Genomic DNA, 24,733 nt, shown 5'->3' with positions numbered 1-24,733 from the left:
AAACTGTTAGAATTCTTTCTCCAAAGAAAAGACTACTGTGACACCAAAGTAAAAACACACACACACACCGGTTACTCTCAACTTATAGTTATGGTGTTTCAGTACATCACATTTGAATAATGCAAATTTACAAATGCATGTCACTTACCCATTGAGCATCAAATCTTTCATGACAGTTAAAGACGTAATTAATTAATATAATTGGATCTTAGCTCATGACACCCGCAGGTCACATCTTAGGACAACATGTGAATGTCAGACACTTAGGAGGTTTAAAAAAAAATCATCCATCAACAAATCAAAAATGTGTCCTACAGCAAGGAATGAACTCAAAACAAAGAGCCACTGTTGTGAAGAACTATCTTAAGTGACATTAAGAACTTGAGGCCTGAGCAACCTAGCCTGGATCTCAATGTAGCTGAATCAGTCTAGATTTACAAAAGCCATTCTGAAATCCTAAAACCTCTAACAGCAAATCAAGTTTGAAAAACTTTGTACAAACTTTACATGAACATATTTTAGTACATTTTCTGTGATAGGCACAGTATTACAGTTTTATCAAGTGGAATGAAAAGTACACATTCTTTTTTTAAACAAAATTATTTAGTTTGTACCCTTTACTCAGATATCCATGAATAGAATTCAGTAAACCCAACTGTCTTCAGAAGTCAGCTACTTGGTTTATAGTAGATTTTTGAAGTAACCCTGTTTTTTAGTTTAATGTCAGTACAAATACATCTGTTCTCTGAAAGCCTCAAAAGGTTTTTCAAAGAACATTAGTGAACAGCAGCACTATGAAGACCAGGGATGACATCAGACAAATCATGAACAAGTTGTGAAGATTTTTAAAGCAGGATTTGGTTATAAAACAATAGACAGAACTTTGAACATCTCTTGGAGCACTGTTGACACCATCATCCAAATATTCAAGGGTATGCAGAGATTTGCAGCTCTGGGAAAATATGTTGACAAAGGCAGAAGTAGTTCACTTTACAAATTTGACTTAAGGAAAAGTGGCAATAAAAAGTCACTTTTGAAAGAAAAAAAAATCTAAATAAGTCCTGTTTGGACTGTACAAACTATGTAGGGGCCACAGAAAACATGTGGAAGAAGGCTTTCCAAACTGTAACTAATTGGCTTAAGCACTGCTGTGGAAAATTTACCCTGCAAATCACTCTAAATACACCATTCCCAGAGTGAAACATGGCAGAAATGTACTATAAGAATTCTTTTCTTCTGGAGGGATAGGTAAGTAACCAGTCAGAGGCTGCAAAAGGACTTGAAAATGGAGCAGAGGGGTTCACCTTCTATCAGTATGATCCCAAGCACACAGCCAATGCCACAGTGAAATGGTTTATCAAAGCAGCTTTGTGTATTAGTCAGATCCCAGACATTCAGAAAGTTCAATTGACAATCTGCTGCAAAATTTGAAAATTGATATCCACATACACTTTCCACCCACTCTGAGCTTGCGTTATATTGCAAAAAGAATCAAGTAAAATTGTCTGCCTCTGTGTGAAGCTGGTAGAGAGACACCCAAAAAGACTTGCAATTGAAATTGCAGCAAAAGGTGGCTCTAAAAAGTATTAAATGCTTTGAATACAGGCAGACTATACAAAAAAATTAAAACAATTTAAAATTTTCCACAATACTTCACAATAGAATGCTACTTTGCGTAAAACATTTGCAATGTGCTCCTGTGCTGGTCATCCACAGAAGTTGGAGATCGGTCTGCCAAGGCTCTCATTTTAACTGCCGTTTGTGAAGCATTTTATTTTGAAGGAAACTTCCCCGTCTGTTTGATTTCTGTCCAGTAAAGAGGCTTTACAAACGTCCACGGTTCAATCCTTACCTCAGCAGAACCACTATCAGTAAGTTGATGCAGCTAACCAGAAAAACCTGGAGAGGAGTTTTAGTGAAATGTGTAATCCATCAATCAAGTGGTATAGATTTTTTTCATAAAGCAATACAAACTGCGCTAGGGGAAGTAATATTTTACTGTAAATGTTTGGGGGTTCAAATTTAGATTTGTCAAATGTGTGGAGGAAACGTCCCGTCCACACAATTATTGTGACACCCATGCTGTTAGCCTATCACATAAAATGCAAATAAAAAAAAAACATTTAGGCTTGTGGATTTGTAAGTGGCTGGAAATGGGTGAAAAAGTGTACCAGACAATATCCACTGGTGTTAGGTGCTTTCACTAATATGTAACTCTTCACTTTACTTTTAAATTTGAAAACATTTTCAAAGACCTTTGGGAAATTTGACAGCATTTATGCTTCAGTTTAATTGCAGCTTGAAACAAATTTTCATTCAATCTAAAGTGATCTAAAATGCACATTTAAAACAGCGTTACTTTATAGCAGCCACACTGCATTACAATACCTAATATTCAAATGGGATGTCCCTAATGAAGAGCAATGAGTAAGCAAATAAACAAATCATGACTTTAAGCAGGATGAGCCAGGCACAGTGTCAAAGCAAAGCATCCAACTCTCATCTGGAATGCTTGACGAGCCAGTGGATGAATTGCTAATAACCAGGGAGACTCCACACTGAGAACCCAGTTGGGCTGCCCAAATCCCAGAACACATAACCACGCTTCCTGTCTGTATATCTCTAAAACACACACAAAATAAAATCCATAAGAACTGGCCTTGTAAAGCAAAGAGCCATTGGCATGCCGCACACGGCACTGTGAGAGCCAAGCGGATCCCCCCCTTCCCTCTGCATGCTGATCATTAGAGAGACAAAGTGGGAAGAGCGACAGAGGATGAGGCGAAGAGAAAGGGAGACGGGCGAGGCAGTAGTGCCATCTCCCCAGCGGCTCAATCACATTTAATGCCTGGACAGAGCAAGATGAAACTATCTGCTGGTCACTGCTGTTAATATCACCAAAATAATGAAAAGTCTCCTACAGATTGACAGCTTTGACGTTTTAGAGGACTAAAAATGGAATGATGGCACATAGTCGGCATTTATCAAAGTGTATTACTTTCTGTCATCCATCTTTTCTCTTTTTGATATATACCTCCGTTTGACTCTCTTTCCATCTCTTACCCTCATTCCATCTTTAACAGCAGCAAAGGGATTAAAAGAGGATTACTTCTGACCTGTCAATGTGACGTGCATGCAGAGTATAGTGGGGTTTTTCTTTTCTCATGCACTCCCAAGTCAATACGATAAACATACAAAGAGAAAGAGGTCAGCTCTATGTGTATAGAGAAGATCAAGTGTGAGATAACAGAAACTTCATGTATAGAAATGATATATCCACAAGAGCAAAATGCTGCCTTCTACATCTTAAAAACAAGAACATGCAATTTTGTGTAACAAATGGCTATAGTTCCTGCTTCACTGTGTTTACGCCCTATGTACTCAGTGTGGTTTATCTGCCATTTTCAAGCTCTATTGTGGAAGTATGGATAAGGAGGGACACTACAGGGATATCGTACACGAGTGGGCGGGGAGGACAAGTATTGTTTTGGGAGTGATAACCTTTTCTTGTGATTTGAAAGTACTTGTGGCTAGCTCGGAAATGAAGTATTGATTTGAAATAAGGTGGAGGGGAGAGAAGGAGGGTTAAAAAAGTCACTGTGGACGGAAATCTCAGTAGCTACCAACCACCCACATCTGTCCTTTGTTCTTGGACACAAAGAAAACCCAAAAATACAACCAATGTTTGTTTATGAGGGTGAAAGCAGCCCAATATCTCAGTCAATTGTACCAAACCAGTTGTCATTTCAAACTACTTTTACGTGGAAATCTGAATAGTTTTTGCACAACTAGTTTAGAACATATATGAAAAATATGGGTCTCACATTAATTGCTTTTACAAAGTGATTAATGTGAAGGATTGTTGAAGAAGCACATATAAAGTGTGCTCCTTCAACATGAACACTGTCTGGATTTTACTGCAAATAAAAAGGTGTGCTTCAGCAAACCTGTCTGCAGTGGGTATATTTACCCAGTTTTGTTTGACAAACAGCACCACAGTACCTTTGCTATAGTGAGCTCCCTGTAAATGCCACAACTATGCATCTTTTATCACTAATCAGACCAATTATTTATATATACATGAGGCATCTCCATCACCTGAAAGTTTGCCAAAATTTTAGCCTTTTTTGAAAGCTAAAATAATCATATTAGCATCATTTTTACTTAGTTTGTTTTATTATTATTTTGCCTAATTAATTGGAGATTTTGCCATTTATTTCAATGGTGAGATGAAACCAAATTTGTGGGGTGAAACATTTAAGACTGCATAACACCCGCAATTCACTATCCTCACTATGAAACGTGATGTTGAATAAATCCCATTGGGAATGAGTTTCTTCAGAAAGGAGAGGAAAGCTGGACAGAGTCGATAGACGATAAATGCAGCTAAACACAGTAATCCCAGAAGAGGACCTGTTACAGACTGCAACACACTTTATAAACCGACACATTTTTTTTAAACCCTCACATGCCACTAAGCTTTGACATCATCAAATCAGCTATATTTAGAGATTACAAGGTCAAGGCTAGCCTGGCCATTGACTTCCTGGGCAATTCTGCTCAAAAAAAGTTCTCATTTCCAGCAGTCTGGGCTTTCTCCCATTGACTCAGATTCTCTCCAGTCGATTTTCAACCAAGCCAAACAGGGAAGAGAAGAAGTTGTGAACAATGATGTTGAATGTCTGCGCTGCTTTAGAATTGTAGTCAGTCTGTAGTTTTAGCAATGGCAGCAGAGGAAGTGAAGGAAGCCATTCAAATATTGAACTAACATTAGCAGCCATCGGTTCTTTGCAGCGGAGGATGGCTGTTAACAGTGCAGGCAATTTCATTGTGTCGAACTGGTGCATTACATAGGTCACAGGCAAACTTTAGCGATTGGGTAAAATTTAACACCTCAACACAGTCCACAGCTGATTTTAAAGAGGCTAGCCGAAGACTAAAGGACATGATGGAAATGGATGAGATCTGATCAGGATGAAGAACAAATACAAATAAAAAAACTCTCAATATAGTTCTTAATTTGTGTGCCATTGAGACTTTTTTTTTTTGCTGCTGTCAATTTTTAATTTTCTTTTGATTTGAAGAATTATTCCCCCCTCCCTCTAAAGAGTATAACACAAGAACACATACTTTTATAAAAGTAGTACATTGTTCGGGATCTTTATCTTCAGTTTTTCAGACTCATAAAACATTCAAGGGTAACATTATTGTTGTTCATGTTTGTTTTAAATAGGTTTCTTTTCATCCTTTTATTTTAGGGTTGTGTTTATATCACCTTCATTGCTGCTGAAATTTTGGTTCTGTCCTTTTACTATTGTACATGATTTTGGTTCGACTAATCTTTTACTTGGAGTTGAAAAACAGAAAATAAGGAGCTCATGTAGTAACCCTCGTTTGTGCATCAGAGAAGATATCACTAACTTTTTGTCTGTTTTTTTGAAAATACAAAATGGTGCATAAGAGTTTCCTGCAGTGCTTATATACTGAAGGTACTGAGATCCCATAGTCTTGATAAATTTAAGGAGAAAGAAAATCTTTTGAGTATTTAAGCTGCTGATCACTGATCAGATAATCAGGGACCAGAGACTGATTACAATCTCTGGATGACTTATTGGTGCATCTCTACTTGAAAACAAGTTTCTTGCTTTGGCCGAGTATGTTGCGTTTCTTTTAATCAGCTTCATGACTTGCAAACTAATTTTAGCTGTTAATTGGTTTTGCAGACCTCATCTTTAGTTGTTAATGGATTCATCTTTAGTTGTACTGTTAAATTTTTTTAAAGGTACCTATACCAGATCTTGGTGCAACAGAGGTTGGTTTTAAATACCATATTTTCTGGACTATAAGTCACCCCATAGTATAGGTTGATTCAGTCAAAAAATGTACCATGAGGAGGAAAACCAACATAAGTCACTCTGGAGTAAGTTGCATTTTATTTGGAAATTGTCAAATGTGAGGAGGACCTTGTTCATGTTAATGATATAATACAGACATATTGTGTTCAGTTGCTTTTCAACCAACTCTCCAGCGGTTGATTTTGGCTTGGACGTTTGGTGGCAGTTTGATGCACCAATGTCCATGCTCTAATTTATGGTGGTCAGGAATGACTGTGCTCCACTGGTGAAGTGCATAAGAGTGGAGATGCATGTAGTGTAAATCCAGGATGATGAAGAGGTGGTTGCATTAAAGCATTAACACCAAGAAGGTCCGCCTGCAAAGTTATTTATATTAATTGTCTTGGCAGCTATCAGGGTGTGGAGACATGATTATTTATAATCCTCAACAGATGTCCTTGCAGTTTCAGAAGTTGGCACCGACAGACATAACTACCTAGACAAGGTAATCATCAGAACATCATGAGGACGCTCTATGTACCCAACTGTGGACTTGTTCCTCCAGTTCTGCCCATCTTGGCTTTCAGTCCGTGACTAGCTTTCCTCACGGCTGCAGACAGCAATGCTTAATCCTTGGTTCATGTCCATCAGTATAACTTTTTAATGCACTAGACATATACGTCACAAGGGGGGGGGGGGGGGCATATAAAAGTTACACCTGACTTAGTCACAGGACCCGACAAACTACTACAAAAAAATAAATAAATTGTGACTGGAAAATATGGTATTTAAGTGTTATGTAATACAATCTATGTTCACATTCTTTGATTAAAGGAGTCAACTGCAAACATTAATGTTGCTATAGAAATGTTGAGACTAACCTGTTATTTGTAGAGTTCATCGAACTACTGCAAGACGATAAGATGAATATGCAATAAAAAAAATGCAATCTATTTTTTCAAAAGATTGAGAGGTTAATTACAGAAGTGATGATTTAGTATGTAACAAATACCATGAGATTTCATGCTTTTTTATTATGCACAGGTAGGATGTGATATGTAAAAGAAATAAGCATCAGTGGATATATGTGGAGGGAATGCATATCAGGAGTATCTAGTTATTGCCGGTTGTCTGCACAGATCGTTTTAGTCCTGGTACGCCTCCAAATGTCTCATAAGACATTCTGCTCACACTGTGAAAAGTCTTATCTGAGGAAACTTACAGTATGTGAGGAGATAAAGTTTCAGAGGCTCACTGTGAGACACTTGCCCAACATGAGGCTTGCTGCTGTGATCAAACCGTTCAGTCACAGGGTGATCTGCCTAACCGGTGGATTACACCGGCACCCCCAAAGGATGAGAACCGCAGTTTTTAAAGTGGAATCCTGTACGCAAAATGAAGCCCCTGTGACCTTTTGTTCCAGTAGAGGTGCAAATGTAGCCATATCAAAATACCGCTAATCTAAAGTTCAAGAGAAGGAAGAGAATGAGGGGGAAATCACATTTTTGATGCGTTATCACATCCTCTTTGTTTGACCAGATTCCATTCAATTGCAGCTGTTGGTTTAATTGGAAGCATCCGTTTGGACTGCAGCCCAGACGAGGACTTTGACCTGATCCAGCTGTTGGCAGCCTGCATTCAGGTGGCCTCTAAATTGGCTTATCTATTCTGACCCTTGCCAGCTGATTAACAAACAGTGCTGTATGGCAGCACAAAGCACGGGATTAGTGAGGCGGTTTATATGTGTTTGAACGTGCGAGTGTTAAGACCTGGATAGGATCGTAACCGTTGCACCAGCAAAGAAAAAAAAAAAAAGAAAAGAAAACAATTTATCACGGACAGGTGCTTATCTCATTCCACTGGTGTATATGTTTGCGCGTGCACACGAGTGCTCGTGACTCCGACATTCACGCGCCTAACACTCTGCTCCAGGTCTCTCTCTCCCTCTTCATTTCTTGTATATTGGTTGTTCGAAGCCACCCAGTTGTGCAGCGACTCTGCCTTCCCACCATCAGCACCTCTCATCCGGAATGGCACACTCTCGCTCTCTTTCCTTCCGTCTCCCTCCATTCTGCAGCCGCTAACAGACCCTCCTGTATAACGCTTCCTGATGTCGGAAACACGCTCAATATAACAGTGACACTATGCAGGCGGTGATGAAAGACAGAAAAGACGTTAAGACACCCCCACCACCACCGACAACACCACCACCTTCTGGCACTGCAGTATCTAACAGAGGATGATATTGGCGGTAATGCCATTGTGCTCAAGGATAATCTATAAGTATGAAATGTGTTGCTTTTCAGGATAATCCAGGGGAGCAAGCATCACACAATCCTAAACCACCTGTTTTGTGCTCAGACAGCCAAGAAACACGCTACACCGTCTAAAATGACTCGTCTTACTTAAATAACAGGAGGCATTAATGACAATAATGAAAATTGAAGCTGCGAGAAATTATCCGACTAGTGCAAACTTTACTCTTTGCTATAAGGCGTAATTTACATTTCTGAGCACATTTCCCACTCGAACCCAAGTGAAATGGTGGATGCAACAGAAATAAGTCCAACTCCGAGCGACATCAGTACGTCAGGGAAGCCGTGATGTGATTTAAGCAGGGGCGCCTTTATCAGTGCTGAATCCCCCCCGTCTGTTTCCTGACAGACGCACATAGAGATCTGCTGTGATTCTGGGGAGCAAGAGAGAGAAAGAGAGAGAGAAAAAAGCGCAGTAACTTACCGATATGGATGATTGAATCCGACAGCGCAGACTTCCACTCTTGGCTCCAAAAAACGGCAACAAGCAACACAGCCAAGAGAACTTTCATTATGTCCAGAGATCAGGAAAAGAAACACAGGGAAAACTACAGCTCTGATCAGAGTTAAAATCCCGTGAAACGAGGCTCCTCTTTCAGTCCATCAATCTCTGTCTCGATTTGCTCTTTTTGCGTTCGAGGAGATGGAGGTTAAAAAAATAAAAAATCGAGGAGCAGATTTCCAGGGTGTAGTTGGAGACTTGTACCCTGTTGAAATTCCTCCGAACATTAAATCAGATTCTGGGTGAGTAGAGAGGCGCCGAGCTGCAGTGAAGGAAAAAAAAAAAAAAGAGAGAGAAAACGCGCCGCATCCAAAACGCCGACGCGTTAAGTCGAAGCTGGGGGGCCGGATGATGTGACCGATCGTTGAAAAAATAAATAAATCTGTGACGATTCGACAGCGAGAGAGACGGTTTGGGGAAAACCTTGTTGTCTTGAATTGCAGGTCCTGTGATGGCTAATGACCCGAGATCTCCCCTGCCGTTTTAGACCTGGCGACGCAGTTTCCCCTCCTGCACCAATCGCCACCAGCAGCGGCAGCAGCCTCTCAGAGGACCAAGCCAACGACCAAAACTTCCATTTCTCCTGGGGTTCCTTTTAGGTTTCCCTTCACTTAGCTACTCTTTGAATAAAACCAAAAGTCAGAGCCAACAGCCACTTTTCTTGAGGAGGATGGAAACGCCAAATCTGAAAAAACCTCGCCACATGGCAATACCACGTAGAGGTGTATATTCCACAATTGTCTGTAGAATTCCTGTATGAATGGGGGTGGAGGCTAGATCTTACAACCGAGAGCTCCAAACGCTCCTCAGCACACTGGAAGGGAAAATGTAGGAAATTTCAAGGGAAAAGATGTACATAACACAGGATGCGCACAACGACACTCCGTGGACCGCAATCCGTATGCTGGTACTCGCCTCAGTCCCAGCTCGAGCGGTGGCTGGTGAAGAGGAGGTATGCTGCGTCCGTGTGGGAGAAAAAGGAGGGGGGAGACCCGAGAAAGAGTGAGAGAGAGAAAGAGAGAGAGATTGCAAACGAGGGCGGGCATCTACTGTCTGAAATTACCTTGGAAAAGCAAGATGAAATGGGAATATCTAAAAGTTGTAATGGTGAATCTAACAGAAAGATAGTACAGGTGCATCACAAAACACTATTTAGAATAAATTAATTCATTAAAAAAAATGAAATTCACATTCATTCCACACAGAGTGATTTACTTCAAGCAGTGATGATGTTAATCATTATTTTAGTCGGCAAATCATAACTAGCAAAGATTTAGCTTTTATTGGAAATAATACACAAGACCAAAAGAGGAATATTGTCTACTAAACCTCAAAAGGCAACTAATCTTGCAGTGAATCTTGCTGCATATGCTTGGATTATTGGACAGTTGAGAGTTGAAGGAAAAGGTGTTGAACAAGGTGCACAAGTAAAAGGGAGCCAGAGACCAGAATATCACGAGAATCTGTGCAATGACCCAAGCTTCTCTTTTCACATGAAATTACATTTAGCATTTAATTTGATAATCAAGGCCGTAGTGTCTGGAGGAAGTGTTGAACAAAATCCAAAATGTTTGAGGTCCATTGTGACGTTTGCAGAGTCAGTGAGGATTCCACGGTTTTCTCAAGTTCAGAGTGAACAAAGTAATCTCAGAAAATTTTAAATACCCCATGCTTCCCTCTAATTACGAACTACGTGGAGATTTCATTTCGAAGCAACACTTGCAACCTGCTCACACTCCCATGAGTACAAATACCAGCTTTAATGACATGACATCGGTGTGCTTGACTGGTTTTTAAAAGAATTTGCAAGCCAAAGAGAAAACTTTGGAGTGCTGTCGAGACGAAGATGAGACATCAGAGTCACTATAAAAGATGCGTTAGATGGCACTATTTAAGCAACCTGAGCTCAATACATCAAAGTCAAACTGATCACCTCCATGCCATGCTGCATTAATGTAGTAATTTATACAAAATGAACCCAACCCACATTCTGAACAGTACATGTTCCTCATTAGGCTGGTATTTCTGTATAAAATCATTCACTTATTTGATTTTCTAATTTATAAACAAATGAGTTTCACTTTTTTAATCCAACTACAGAGGTGACAAAACTTTTAAATTGTATTCTAATTAACTGAGATTTAGATGAATGCCAATATCAGCAGGGCCTCCTAAAGAAAGTTTTTTCTATGCGGTGACAGATGCTCATGGATTAGCACATATCAATGAACATCAGGGATTTTATAACACCTCGGTTAAAAATATGTAAAGAAAGGTGGGGGAAATATGCACTATGACGAGAAAAACATCACAAGATTCTACATAAATACATTTTAAAATTCATGTATTTTTTTCAGAAATTCACCTTCCTAAAGGGAAGGACGCATGTAACTCTTGGGTTGCATCACTAAGCATCAGCACCATCAGGAGCTCTTTAGGCTACTGGCCTAATGTCTACTTCCAACTCCGCAAGGACTGAGTTCAATAACAAGATGCTTAGAGCAGTGCTGCTTAATTTGGCCCTCTAATCATTTTCCATTTACAACATATGTTTATCATCTGTACACTGTGTCATTGCGATTCAAGCTGAATCACATTCATCCACTGATCAACCCTATTGTTCACTTTAGTCAAACAAATCCTTTCATCTATCCCTGTATACATTCTATGATGATTTACATTCATTTCCAGCATCTACATGCCCATCTTTTTGTCTCTGTCCACCCAGCCATCCATCACACTTAATCCATGGACAGCTATCCTGAAGGTTTCCATTAATCTAACAAACCTTGGATTAGGGATTATATCTGTTGGGAGCTTCAGGCTACTATTGACACTTTTTGTAAATAGACACAAGGAATGAGAGATTTAATCTGTGACTTTGAGGTCAGGTCTTTTTTTCTTTCAGATTATTTTCAATTATTTTTTGTCCATTTGTAATTAAGAACTCCTAATCCATAAAAGCAGACATTGTAAAGTTTTTTTTTTTTTTATAAAGATAGAAAAAAGCAGCATATAAAAAAATCCAATAATGCTTGAAGATCTGAATCTGAAGTGTTCAGTGATGCTGTGTTTACTTTTGCCCGAAGAAACATTTACATGACTGACTTTCATCTTTATTGCACCAAAATAGGTTCAAGTCTGGACATTTTTAGATCTCTTATTATATTTGAGAATTTGTAATGCTTTTACCAACATTGCTCCTATGCCGACTTGCACCCTAAATTAATACTATGTTGCCACCTCATTTTTATATTCTTTTATGCAAACCCTTAAACAACATTGTTCCATGAACTTGTGTGCCAAAACCTTTTCCTTTAAAAATATGGACATTTTTTTAAAGATTCTTTATTAAATGTCCCTCACCTGATTTCAGCTGGTAGTCTATTGTTTGACACACCCCAGGTGAGATGCTGAACCACCTTTTAAATGGCCAAATTTTAAAAACATTTTTATGTGCATGGTTTGCAGAACTGCAGTATAATCGGTGCGCATTGCTTTGTTTGTTGAATGAGAATTTTCTGCAGTGAATTTAATCTGGTTTTTTTAGCCCTTTACTATGGAAACCATCTTACAAAGCTACAACCTGTCATGTGACCTGCTCCACCCACTGATATTGCAGACAGAAGTGAGAGCTGCACAGAACTGTCTGAAAAGCTTGCCATGAAGTCTTACACTGCTGAAGAAAAACTGTTCTTTTTATTAAGACAACTTTTTCAGTGACTTTTGTTCACAGAATTAATGTAATGAAGACTGAACTATGTTGCAAGCAATATTATCCATGACCATGAGTTCAAACAGAAAGTAAACCTGCTAAAATTAGCCTAGCAAACTGCACCAGTAAAAAAAAAAGCAGGAGGTTGTCATGGGGACATAAAACATAATCCGAGATCAGGTTTGATTATTTTTGAGAACAATGGCAAAAGATATGCATGTATGACATGCTAAAACATTAAAGTACTTTTTAAATAGTTAACCTGTGTTGGGGCAGCATTTGAGGCTAAGCTTTATAAACTATGATTGGGACCAAATTTCTGTCACTGTCGGCAGAAAAAAAGGAATAGGAGAGAATGCCGCTTGGTACATCCCCCTATTAAACCATATAATGGTGTCCTTAATTTGAATTCTCACTTTTTTATGGCCAAAAAAAAAGACTTAATTTGTGTTAGCAATTTGACAACTGCTTGAACATCAAGGGAAGCAAAAAGCAGTGCTGCTCAGTTAAGAAATTGTCTCCTCTGATTTCAAGACAATTTACATCTTTGCACCAGATAAGCCAAATTTACACGCCACCATAAGCCTTGACTGAACTTTGACTTTGAACAAGTGTGCCTGCTTTTCATGTCATGACCATCCACAGATGATCACATCATATCTTTCAGTTGTTGCACAGTTCATAATAAGGCTGGTGTGATGGCAAGTTTATAAAATCAAACCACAAAATAACTTCTGTTTTCAGATCATGTAATCAGGTCGCCAGGTCATTACAGGCCAAAAAGGGAACATGTTCACACCTAAGATTCAATTTATATTATCTAATTAACCTAACAGTAATATTTCTGGGCAATGAGAGCAAGCCAAAGTGAAAGGATGTTAGTCATACCAGGACACTGTGGATAGCTCATCTTAGAAGATTGCAATTGTCGGTATTTGGGAGAAAACAGAATTTTTGAAAAGATTACAGATCCTTAGCTAAAAGTATGTTTGGCAGGAGCATTCGGTTTACAGAGTCTTTCCCAGCAGAACCTGTCGAGCTTCATTAGACTGGATGGAAATAGTCAGAACATCTTCAGAGAGAACTGAGGAAGGTAGATCAAACCTTTTTTCCATTTCACAATTATAGAGGCCATTGTGCTCTTGGGAACACTCAAAGCTTTAAAAAAGCTTTTATGCTTTTACCCTCATCTATGGCTTGGAACAATTTTATGGTAGAGGTCTCCTGGGTGTTTCTCTGACTTTATAGTTAGGTTTTTATCCTGTTATAGACAGAGGATTGTTGTACATTCACATGCATGTGTACTTTCATGACTAATGTTGACTGGTTTCCCACAGGTGGCCTGCAGTCAGGTTGTTGACATTTGTCGGTAGACAAAGGCAAACAGAAAGATCTCAACTTTGAGGCTGAATCTGACCAAAAAATAAAAAATTTAAATAATGATTTTAACACCAGTGTAAATACTGAACTTTCATTTATTAATTATGTATCAATAATGGTAATGTGACTAGGAAATGAAAATCTCTCTTTAAATGGTGCAAATTTCACAAAAAGTGAATAGTGAAAATGCATTTCTTTGGGGGAACTTTTTGAAATTCCATTCCTTATAAAGGTTCATATTTCATTAAGTAAATTATCTTTCAGCATTATCTTGTGTTAGATTTATCTTAAAAATAACTTTGGGCTATCCCTAGAAAATATCTACGCACAATTGTCATAGATACCTAATAATATGAACATCATAATTATATTTACTAAAATAGATTATGTCTATTGTTGCCAACATGTTGTCCACTCAGTTATGGTAAAAATGTATAACAAGCACTGCTTAAAATTGACCAGTACATAGTTTTTAACTGGTATTTTACAAAAACAGAGAGATGTTTAGTAACGGAGTAACAACTAAGACAATTGGCTCAAGTAACCTGCTGCTTAACCTGCATCCACTCTGTAGCTAACCAACACTCTTTTAGTTACCAACAAGTTTGTCTGTAATTTGCAAACAGAAATATTTCCAAACAAGCTTTACTTATTTGTCCAGTCTGTCAAGTCTAGAGGACCCCAAAGTGCTTCACACTATTGCTATGCTTCAGAGTCATTCATTTAATTCATGCACACATTCACACACTGACGGTGGTAAGCTACTGCTGCCACTGTTCCCATGGTGAAACATGATGCCGACAGTACAAGGCTGTTCGAGGTATTTCTTCAACATGGAAAGCAAACAGGTCAGTGAGTAGGAAAATGGATTAAGCTAGAAATGGACCAACTACAGAGCAAACCTACTAGAAAAGGTTTTAGAGGCTACAAAGCACTAGAAGCTGTGGAGGATCTACTTCCAACAGCACAGGGACTGCGTCAAGATTCTAGTCATCTATATATTCAAGTGCATAAGCATAATAGCTGCAATGGACAAAAACTATAAACCACATTTTAAAGTGAGCCACCATTTATGCTACAGATCATCCCTGGGTTTTTTGTCTTCATTGAAGCTATATCTGAAGGGGCATTCTGTTAATTCGTGACCTTCCTGCAGAAGGTCATTGAGCTAGTGCTGCCAATAACTTAATGCTCTTCTATAAATGATACTCTTGTTTAAGCCCTTTTCCCTCCTAGATATTTCTATTGGCTGACCTTTTGCTCTCATTCATCCAATTGCCTTAAAAACTGGCACATAGCTTCTTTGATAAGCTATATTTCTCACCTAGTTAAAGCCACTAAACTCACTACTTCTACTATTAAGCATTTACCTTTCTCCAAGATTTTTTTTATTTGGGCATTTGCTCTTTTCAAACCTTTAGTTGGTCGTGGCAGATGCCCACTTATTCAGCCAGGTTCTACTGGAGATTTCTTCCTGCTAAGTGTTTGCTTTCTTCTACCACTATATACTGTAAAATGTTTTAGCCGATTTGAATAATTGGCTAAAACTGCTAAAACAGTCAGCTGAACTTGACTGTATTGTTTGATAACTATGGTCAGTTACAATGCATGTCTGATTTAGAATATGTACAATTCCCACAATTTTTTTTTGTTTTGACTCTAGCAAATTTACAACTTGTTGTGAATTTTTGCTATGTGAATATAATTGTTTTATATGGAAGAGAAAAACAATTCATTTAAATTTTTTTTTGTAGAAAACATCTTTTTTCATCAGATGGTTTAAGAAAAGCAGTAAAAAATATTTACCAGAATATATTTAAATTTGAAACTAAAGTGTTACCTAAAAACGATTAATTTAGGAACTTGTAAATTTCTACAGATACTTGAGCGGAGATGCTAAATATTTCAGCGTGACTGTAGCATACAAAGATATGAGGATTTTATCTCGTACTTTAACTTTTGTTTTGTGAAGGTGGATCAAAAAGAAAAATCACACATCACTGTTGGTATAAAAATACTGCGAATATCTGTAAGCCTGTTCCTTTCATGCTAAATGACTGTTGTCCTTTATTTTTGCAACCTGGTAGTCATGTCACCTTGAAAGTGTTTAGACCTATAAGTGAAAGTGAGATTTTATTTGAGGGATATCAGCTTGCACCCCTTAAAAATGTACACAGACACCCTTGAGAGCTAACAGGTCAGAAAGAACTTCCATCTCCGAAGCAGAAAAACTGATTCAGGTAGCTGTTTAGTATGCATACCTATGACCGGCACCAGCTTTCAAGGACAATGCCTATCTTTGGACGGCAAAGGTAGATGGAGGTCTGTATATTCATGTTCACATGAAGAAACAGAAGTGATTGATTGCAGACTGTGTGAAGCAGCTATGCTTGAAACCATCAGGCAGGACACTAAAGCTATTAAGTGTTAGAGTGGAAGAGGCTGACAAAAAAAATCAGACATTTTTAAACCAAAGTAAAATCCGATATTCATGTTGTCCACGTCCTACAGATATTTTTACTTATTTTTAAAACAGAATCAGGTGTTTAAATTCAAACACATTGATTGTTTATTTGGTACAATAATCACTCTGACAAATGTCACACCCTCCAATTTAAGCTAAAGAGCAGTCTGGTTTGTTTTGGTCAAAGAAGGTTGATTACTATCCATTTTCATTATGTAGGGCAATGTAAATCAAAAAGTAATTGCAGTTGCAAACCCATTACAGAGTATTCTTTGAAAAATCATTCTGTGCTCGCATGGTTTTTAATTAGACTACACACGAGATGATACCACAGAAAACGCACAACATGAAGCAATCCATCACCACTCATCCAGGGAGTACAAAAAAAAATCGGATAAATCACTGTAGTTCTCCTAATAATGGAAGGCATCTTTGTATTTATTTATTTCCCATGTTTATGTAGCAGTGTGTTAGCAGTACTTCACCTGTCCACCTACCCAGCCATTAATGCTAATGGCCGTCTAATGTGGCAGAGAGGGATGTATCGTTATGCATCTGGGTGCGCAATCTAATCTTGTGAACTACTAAGCAAGAGCATGACTCCCAAAGGGAACCTTTTACCACAGTGACAAAAAGTAAACTGTTTGCAGAGATATGCAAAAGTATTTGTAAAAGTGTTTTTCCCTCCCAAAAGTGATGCAAGAAGCAAAGGGTGGGGTGGGGGTCATCTGTTTGACGTAAGTACTTTTCCACAATGGTGAGAAAAGGTGTGTTATTTGAAGATAAGACATATAATCCAGATATTCGTGTGCTCTTTTTGTATTTATTCACTTTGAGCATTTAGAATTAGCATATTGAAACCTTAGGCATAAATGAAGGCACTGCAGCATTATTGGAGAGATATGAAGTTATCACGACTGCAGGCAAAGTAACTCATCTGACACTAGACATAAACTAACAGTCTTTTAGTCCCTTTCATTAATCTAAAGTGAGGATGCAGAGTTGCAGCTAATGGCGGAGTCTGTTGTGGAGTGGCAGAGACTGAAAGACACAAGAAAGAGGTGTAATTCTAGCCTGGAGCCTTGTACTGACCTAACGCCAAGTGCTCAGAAGTGTCCCTCTAATCTAAGCATGAGGGAACCGTTTTTCCCCTGATCTTTCATCTTAACATTTGAAGAAATACATCTACAAATAAAATGATAGAAAAATGGGTTATATTTGTCATTACAGATTTAATACATTTTTATTTTTTAAAAAAACCAAACGGCTCCCCCTCTAAGGAGCTTTCCATGCTGAAAAACTCAAGTGAATTGCTGTGAGATTTTAAAGTTTTCCACATCATTAGTGCTGATCTCAAAGCTGGAGCAACATGCTTTTCAAATACACTACAATATATCTACTATAATATATTTGATTGATACACAGGAGGCCAACATATGCCAAGAAAACATACCCCAAATCATTACACTATAGTATACCAGCTGCTGCCTGATGCAAACCAACATACATCCCTATTTCTAGGTTTATTTCAACACCAAGTTAAATAAAATGATTACACTAAATTCAGAAACAAAAATGAATACCGGTACTCATCAGGCCAGGGAGGGCTCATTTTCTCCATCTTTTATTAATTTTTTGTGATCTTGTGAGAATTTCACATATCTTAGTCATGAGTGATCATTTGTGCTAAAGCAGTCTTTTGCTTAAACCAGTCTGTTTTGTTCTCAGCCATCAAGACATTTTTGTTAGTAGCTTTGTGACGATGACCGCACTCAGAGTCTTCAAAAGCTGTCCACAACTTAAGTGCTGAAATCATGTTTAGGCAACAGGCATTTCAAATGTAAATAGTATACAACAACAAACAATTAAACACCTAATTTGCATTTTTAGTTAAAAATGTAATCACACCACCCTCACAAAAAGACACAACTGAAGAGAAATGTTTACATCTGCAAACATTCTAGAAAAATAAATGTTCTACAGTGGTGTGAAGAGGTGTTTGCTTCTTTCTTGATTCCCTCTTTTTTGCATGTTTTCACACAGAAGGGTTTCAGGACATCACACCAATTTAAATATTCATCAACAACACAAGTAAACACAAAACACCGTTTTTAAATGAAGGCGTTTATTAAAGGAGAAAAAAATAAAACCTGCATGGCTTTGTGTGAAAAAGTGACTGCCCCCTTTTGTTAAAACCTTACTGTGGTTTGTCACACCACAGTTCACCCCCTCCACTCACACCCAAGCCTGATTACTTCTAAACTTGTTCTCAATCAAGACATCACTTAAAAGGGACCTATCTGACAAAGTGAAGAACCCCTACAGTTCCTCAAAAGATAGACATCATGCCAAGTCCTAAAAAATTCAGCAAACGAGAGGGGAAGTAACTGACAACTATCAGTCTGGAAAGCATTGCAGTTTTACTTTTAAAGCTTTGGGACTCCAAAGAACCACAGCGAGAGCCATTATCCACAAATGGCCGACTAATCAAATTTTAGCCTAAGAGCGGAGCAACTACTCATCCTAGAGGTCACTAAAGACCCCACAACAACATTTGAAGAACTGCAGATCCCACTTTCTTAATTTAAGGACAGAGTTCATGCCGACATAATAATTTAGGGACCAGGCAAAAACTACCTGCATAGCAGAGTTCCAAGAAAAACCCCCTGCAATGCCAAGAGAACATCAAGGCTCATCTCAATTTTCTCAGAAAAAGAACATCGTACAAGCAGTAAAATGTGGTGGTGTTAGTGTGATGGTCTGAGGCTGCTGTGCTGCTTAAGGACCTGGAAGTCTTGTTGTGACAAATGGAACCATGAATTGTCCTGTCTTCCAAAAGATCCTGAAGGGGAATTTCCAGCCACCTGTTTGTGACTTCCAGTTAACTGAAGCAGCACAGTTATCCAAATCACACCAGTAAGTTCACCTCTGAATGGTTGAAGAGTGACCTAGTCAAAATATAACTATGCAAAGATGAGTGGGTCTGACGCTCTGAAACAGTATTGCAAACTTTCAAATAAACAGGAAATCATGAAGTGATCAAACTCTTTCACACCACTGCATTCTACCTAGTCAAAATCTCAGACTTTGCAAATAGATGCCTCATCTTAAAAATGTATACTGTTCTTAAGAATTAGGGGATCACTGTGCATTTGATGATTTGCCAACAGTAGCGAATTTTATAGAAGCACAAGATGTACAAAATCTACAGAGAAAAGTGACTCACTCCAGCTAACAGTTCAGGGTGAAGAGTGTGTTCCACATTTAAACAGTTCATCTGAAGCCTCTTCTTACCAGAGTCCTCCAACTCTGCAAGTGTGATTTCAAGTAAAATACCACTCCACCGTAAAGTGTTTATATAGCGGACATGGAACGATTTATGAGGAGTGATTTATGAAACTAAAGAGACTTGAAATATTGCACCACCGCAAGGTTACTTGCAGTACTTAATAACCTGCTGAGTAAAGATAACCAGCACTTTTAACCTGACATGGAGACACAGCGTAGCAGGCATAGCTCAACTATTTGACAATTTAATACCATTTCTTTGCAAACAGAAAAACAAAACAATTCCGGACAAACGGGGTTGATTGAAATCCATGCCTTCAAGTTGTAAGCTTCAGAATGCTTTGTGACATTAGCAATAAAAATGCTCTTTCTGCTATAAGATTATTATTAGCCTCCAGCAGTTTACATCATGGGACGTATCCAATATGGAGTTAAAACAGACATATTCACTTTGCAGAGTTGAAAGAAGTCTCTTCTTTTTCAGACAGCTCCAGAGCATTTCAGCACACTTATTGTTGAAGTCTGTGCAACATATCATCCATTTAGAGTGACTAACAACACTATAAATATATTTTCCAAATGCTGCAGAGTCAGACTGCAAACATACGCTTCACTGCGCCGGTGTCTTGATGTGCTTGTGAGTTTATGACCAGATGACAACTGTCAGCAAGCTCTGCTTCGCATCAAATGCCCATGACTTACACTCTAGATCCCATTCAGACGATGTGCACATTTTCTGACAGTAAGGCTGCTTTTAGGGAACTGATCAGCTCTCTATGTAATTCAGTTGTGGAAACATGTTACAGGACATTTTCCACCCAACATCCAAGGGCAAACATTTTCAAGCACATTGAAAAAGCAAATCAAAAAATCTGAATTGTACAGCTATCACCATCTTGTACTTGTTTATACAATTCATGTTGATGCATTGACATCTGATAACTTTTGGTCCTTCCATTAAGGGTAATGCTTCCAAACATCTGGGCTCAAATGCATTTATGAAGGTTATAGAATAAGTCTCAGAACTACAAATGTGTTGATTGTCCAGTCCTAACTAATTGAAGAATCAAACGAGTGTACAAATTTTGATAACTTATTTTAAAAATTTGACTGATTGCTCAGAAGTTGCACTGGATGAAATGTGTTTCAACGCCAAGTCAATAAACTAACTATTCTAGTCCAAACAAAAAATGTTTACATAATTTCAGTGAACTTATCAATAAAGACTTAAAGGCTCTAAATGGTCAAGCAGACCATGGTCACAGTTATGTGATGAAAATGGCATCATTTTGTTCTCAGCCTCATGTCATCCGCCTTGTTTTGCAACTCCCCAGGCAAACATTTCACCCTCCCTTTCTAAGCAAAACTAATGCGTGATTGGTCTGAATTTCCTTGATGTTCTTGTTCTTGGGCCTTCAAAGGCGTCTTCGAAAACGAACATCCCTAAACTACGTGACCGCGCATCGACAGTTCTACTTTGGTCCGACCATGCTCGGCTCTTTAACTTGTCATTCTGATTGAGCGAAAGGATTGGTGCATGAAATCCTTCTCTTGTCAATCATGATTTTCTCTAAGGAAGCTGCAATGCAGTGAGGCAGAGTCACCCTGAGAAACGTCATCAGGCCCCGGGGCCTGGATATGTCCACACACTTCAGTTTGTGCTGGATATCCTGCGTTGACGCTCACAGTGCAGAGGAGATAATGGAAACCAATAAGTGATAATATTTTATTGTTTGCAATGGATCTAGGTTGCTGCTAAAAAAAAGAAAAGACACTTATTGTTTTTCACCAGGTAGAAATGATCTGCTAGCGTAATTTCAGTGATGCTAGGAGGAAATGTTTACAAGATCAGAGCAGTTGATATCACATTCTAACTATGTCAAGACAGCAGAGTGGTTGTTCTACAAGAGAGTAATCCTTGAAAGAATTAATCTTTTACTAGACATCATTACCTCCAAGGAAACACATGGAGTCATAATGTTTTGCATCACAAGGGGCTTTACAAGCAAGAATTTTGCTGCCAATGATATTGGACCCAAATCAATTATTTCTTGAATCATCAAGAACTACAAGAAGAGATTTATCTGCTGTGAAGAAAAAAATTCAGGGATCTCAGTCCAGCAAATGTTATAACTGAATATAGTCTCTTGTGCTGGCATTAATTATTGGCAACATAAAGGTTTACAAGGTTTATTGAAATTAATGCTCAGGTTGATGGTTCTTCTGGGTTTTGACAGATTTTCGTTTTGGCATGGAGAAGGAAGATGTAAGTGGTTTTTGCTTGAAGTAGGAAATAAATGTAAAAGAGGGCCAGTAGATGGATTCTTACAGTTTGCTGCAAAGAAAGATGAGGTGAATTTATAGGGAGATGGCAGAGAATAGCAGCCTGGCAATATCTTCCTTTGTTTTTCTTCTCGTGGAGGTGTTTAAGGAACAGGGAACATTGAAGGGGGGACAGACAAGTGAGCGAGCAGCAAGTTGCTGAAGTGATCTGAACATCAGATGAGAAGAACAGCCAGGAATCCTGAAAGGATTTTTCCAACAATCAAACAGAACAAGTGCTCTGTTTCCCAGTGCTCCTCCCTGCTGGTCTTGAACTGCAGTGGTGGGAGTAGACCTGCTAGTAGCACCCATAAAGGAACAGGTGATGAGACACTCACGTCTTTCTATCTTGACGATTTTCCATTTACAGGTAAAAGCCAGTAAATTAGAATATTTTGAAAAACTTGATTTATTTCAGTAATTGAATTCAAAAGGTGTAACTTGTACATCATATTTATTCATTGCACACAGACTGATGCATTCAAATGTTTATTTCATTTAATTTTGATGATTTGAAGTGGCAACAAATGAAAATCCAAAATTCCGTGTGTCACAAAATTAGAATATTACTTAAGGCTAATACAAAAAAGGGATTATTTAGAAATGTTGGCCAACTGAAAAGTATGAAAATGAAAAATATGAGCATGTACAATACTCAATACTTGGTTGGAGCTCCTTTTGCCTCAATTACTGCATTAATGCGGCGTGGCATGGAGTCGATGAGTTTCTGGCACTGCTCAGGTGTTATGAGAGCCCAAGTTGCTCTGATAGTGGCCTTCAACTCTTCTGCGTTTTTGGGTCTGGCATTTTGCATCTTCCTTTTCACAATACCCCACAGATTTTCTATGGGGCTAAGGTCAGGGGAGTTGGCTGGCCAATTTAGAACAGAAATACCATGGTCCGTAAACCAGGCACGGGTAGATTTTGCGCTGTGTGCAGGCGCCAAGTCCTGTTGGAACCTGAAATCTCCATCTCCATAGAGCAGGTCAGCAGCAGGAAGCATGAAGTGCTCCAAAACTTGCTGGTAGACGGCTGCGTTGACCCTGGATCTCAGGAAACAGAGTGGACCGACACCAGCAGATGACATGGCACCCCAAACCATCACTGATGGTGGAAACTTTACACTAGACTTCAGGCAACGTGGATCCTGTGCCTCTCCTGTCTTCCTCCAGACTCTGGGACCTCGATTTCCAAAGGAAATGCAAAATTTGCTTTCGTCAGAAAACATGACCCAGGTGAGACGCTTTTCGCGCTGTTTCTTGGTCAACAGTGGCTTGACACGAGGTATGCGGCAGTTGAAACCCATGTCTTTCAAGTGTCTCTTGGTGGTGGATCTTGAAGCACTGACTCCAGCAGCTGTCCACTCCTTGTGAATCTCCCCCACATTTTTGAATGGGTTTTTTTTCACAATCTTGACTAGGGCGCAGTGATCCCTATCGCTTGTACACTTTTTCTGACCACAGTTTTTCCTTCCCTTTGCCTCTCTATTAATGTGTTTGGACACAGAGCTCTGAGAACAGCCAGCCTCTTCAGCAATAACCTTTTGTGTCTTTCCCTCCTTGTGCAATGTGTCCATGGTCGCCTTTTGGACAGCTGTCAAATCTGAAGTCTTCCCCATGTTTGTGTAGGCTTCAGAACTGGACTGAGAGACCATTTAAAGCCCTTTGCAGGTGTTTTGAGTTAATCAGCTGATTAGTTTGTGGCACCAGGTGTCTTCAAAATTTAACCCTTACACAATATTCTAATTTTGTGACACACGGAATTTTGGATTTTCATTTGTTGCCACTTCAAATCATCAAAATTAAATGAAATAAACATTTGAATGCATCAGTCTGTGTGCAATGAATAAATATGATGTACAAGTTACACCTTTTGAATGCAATTACTGAAATAAATCAAGTTTTTCAAAATATTCTAATTTACTGGCTTTTACCTGTACTTCCCTTTATTTTACATTCATGTCTACAGCCTACCCCTAAACCTCACCATTACCTGTACCTGCCTAAGCATAAACCTAAACTCAATTTACACCTTCGTCCTCAACTGAACCCCAAGCCAAAAATGTTACTTTTTGCGTTGGGGTTCAATTATGGGGCCTGGGCTTTGGGCCCCATAATCAGAAGCTGATCCTCACAATTTAGCATTTGCTTGAAAAATGAGAAATACAAGTTGACAAATGCTAAAACACACACACACACACACACGCCCACACCCCTCCTTATACTTCCATATAAACTGATGACTTTGTATTAACTTACAATCATTTTAGTAACTGCATTTATTCCTAAGCCAGACATTTTCCCTAAGCCTAACCATTACTAGCCTATTCCTAACCCCAACCTTAACCAAAACTTAATTCACACCATATCTCCAAATCTAAGTAAAAGAGCATTACAAGAAAAATGTTAAGGAAAAAGTTTTCACTTTACACAAATTACCTCCCTTTGTTAGTAAATACTGTAAAATGTGTCCTCTATATACAAATACACAAACACGTGCACACGCACAAAGAGTACACCTATCTTCACAAACTTTGTAGCGACTTCCATTTTTAATTAATTTCTATAGCCCAACTCTGACACAGTAAAATTAACTATTACCACTTCATGCCTGACCCTAAACATATTCACATCTTAATATTATAGATAACCCAAAAACAGAACTACTTCTCAATAGGAGAGGAATATTTTCTCCTCTAAACAAAAATAAGATTAAAAGCTGGGGTTTTCTTACTGCAGTGGTGTGAAAATATTCTACTGAAATAAAACTATTTTCAGGCTTTAACACATGATGTGACTTACATCATGTGTAAGTAAATAGTAACCCTGCTCATTTTACAGACATTTAAAACCCCTGAATCTAAAGAGTACATATATTCATGGAAATGCTACATTTCAAAACATGTCCACACAC

General features: G+C 38.6%; 1 protein-coding gene across 5 annotated transcripts in view; it reads right to left on the bottom strand.

Moving 5' to 3' along the window:
* Positions 1-24,733, bottom strand: part of grid2 (glutamate receptor, ionotropic, delta 2) — a 517,587-nt gene that overhangs the window by 468,748 nt on the left and 24,106 nt on the right. For 4 of the 5 annotated variants that reach the window (XR_003597537.1, XM_028033207.1, XM_028033209.1 and 1 more), the window contains exon 1: positions 8,574-9,605. The exons of the other annotated variant lie outside the window; for it this stretch is intronic. Coding sequence is in view for 3 of the 4 variants with exons in the window: in XM_028033207.1 (XP_027889008.1) it covers positions 8,574-8,661 (88 nt within the window). In the remaining variant the exon portion in view is untranslated. Of the gene's footprint in view, positions 1-8,573; positions 9,606-24,733 lie in introns of those variants that run through there. 5 annotated transcript variants of the gene reach the window in all.

This window comes from Xiphophorus couchianus, chromosome 12, assembly GCF_001444195.1.
Source record: "Xiphophorus couchianus chromosome 12, X_couchianus-1.0, whole genome shotgun sequence".
In the NCBI taxonomy this organism is placed as follows: Eukaryota; Metazoa; Chordata; class Actinopteri; order Cyprinodontiformes; family Poeciliidae; genus Xiphophorus; species Xiphophorus couchianus.
This window is presented reverse-complemented; position numbering and strand designations above follow the sequence as displayed.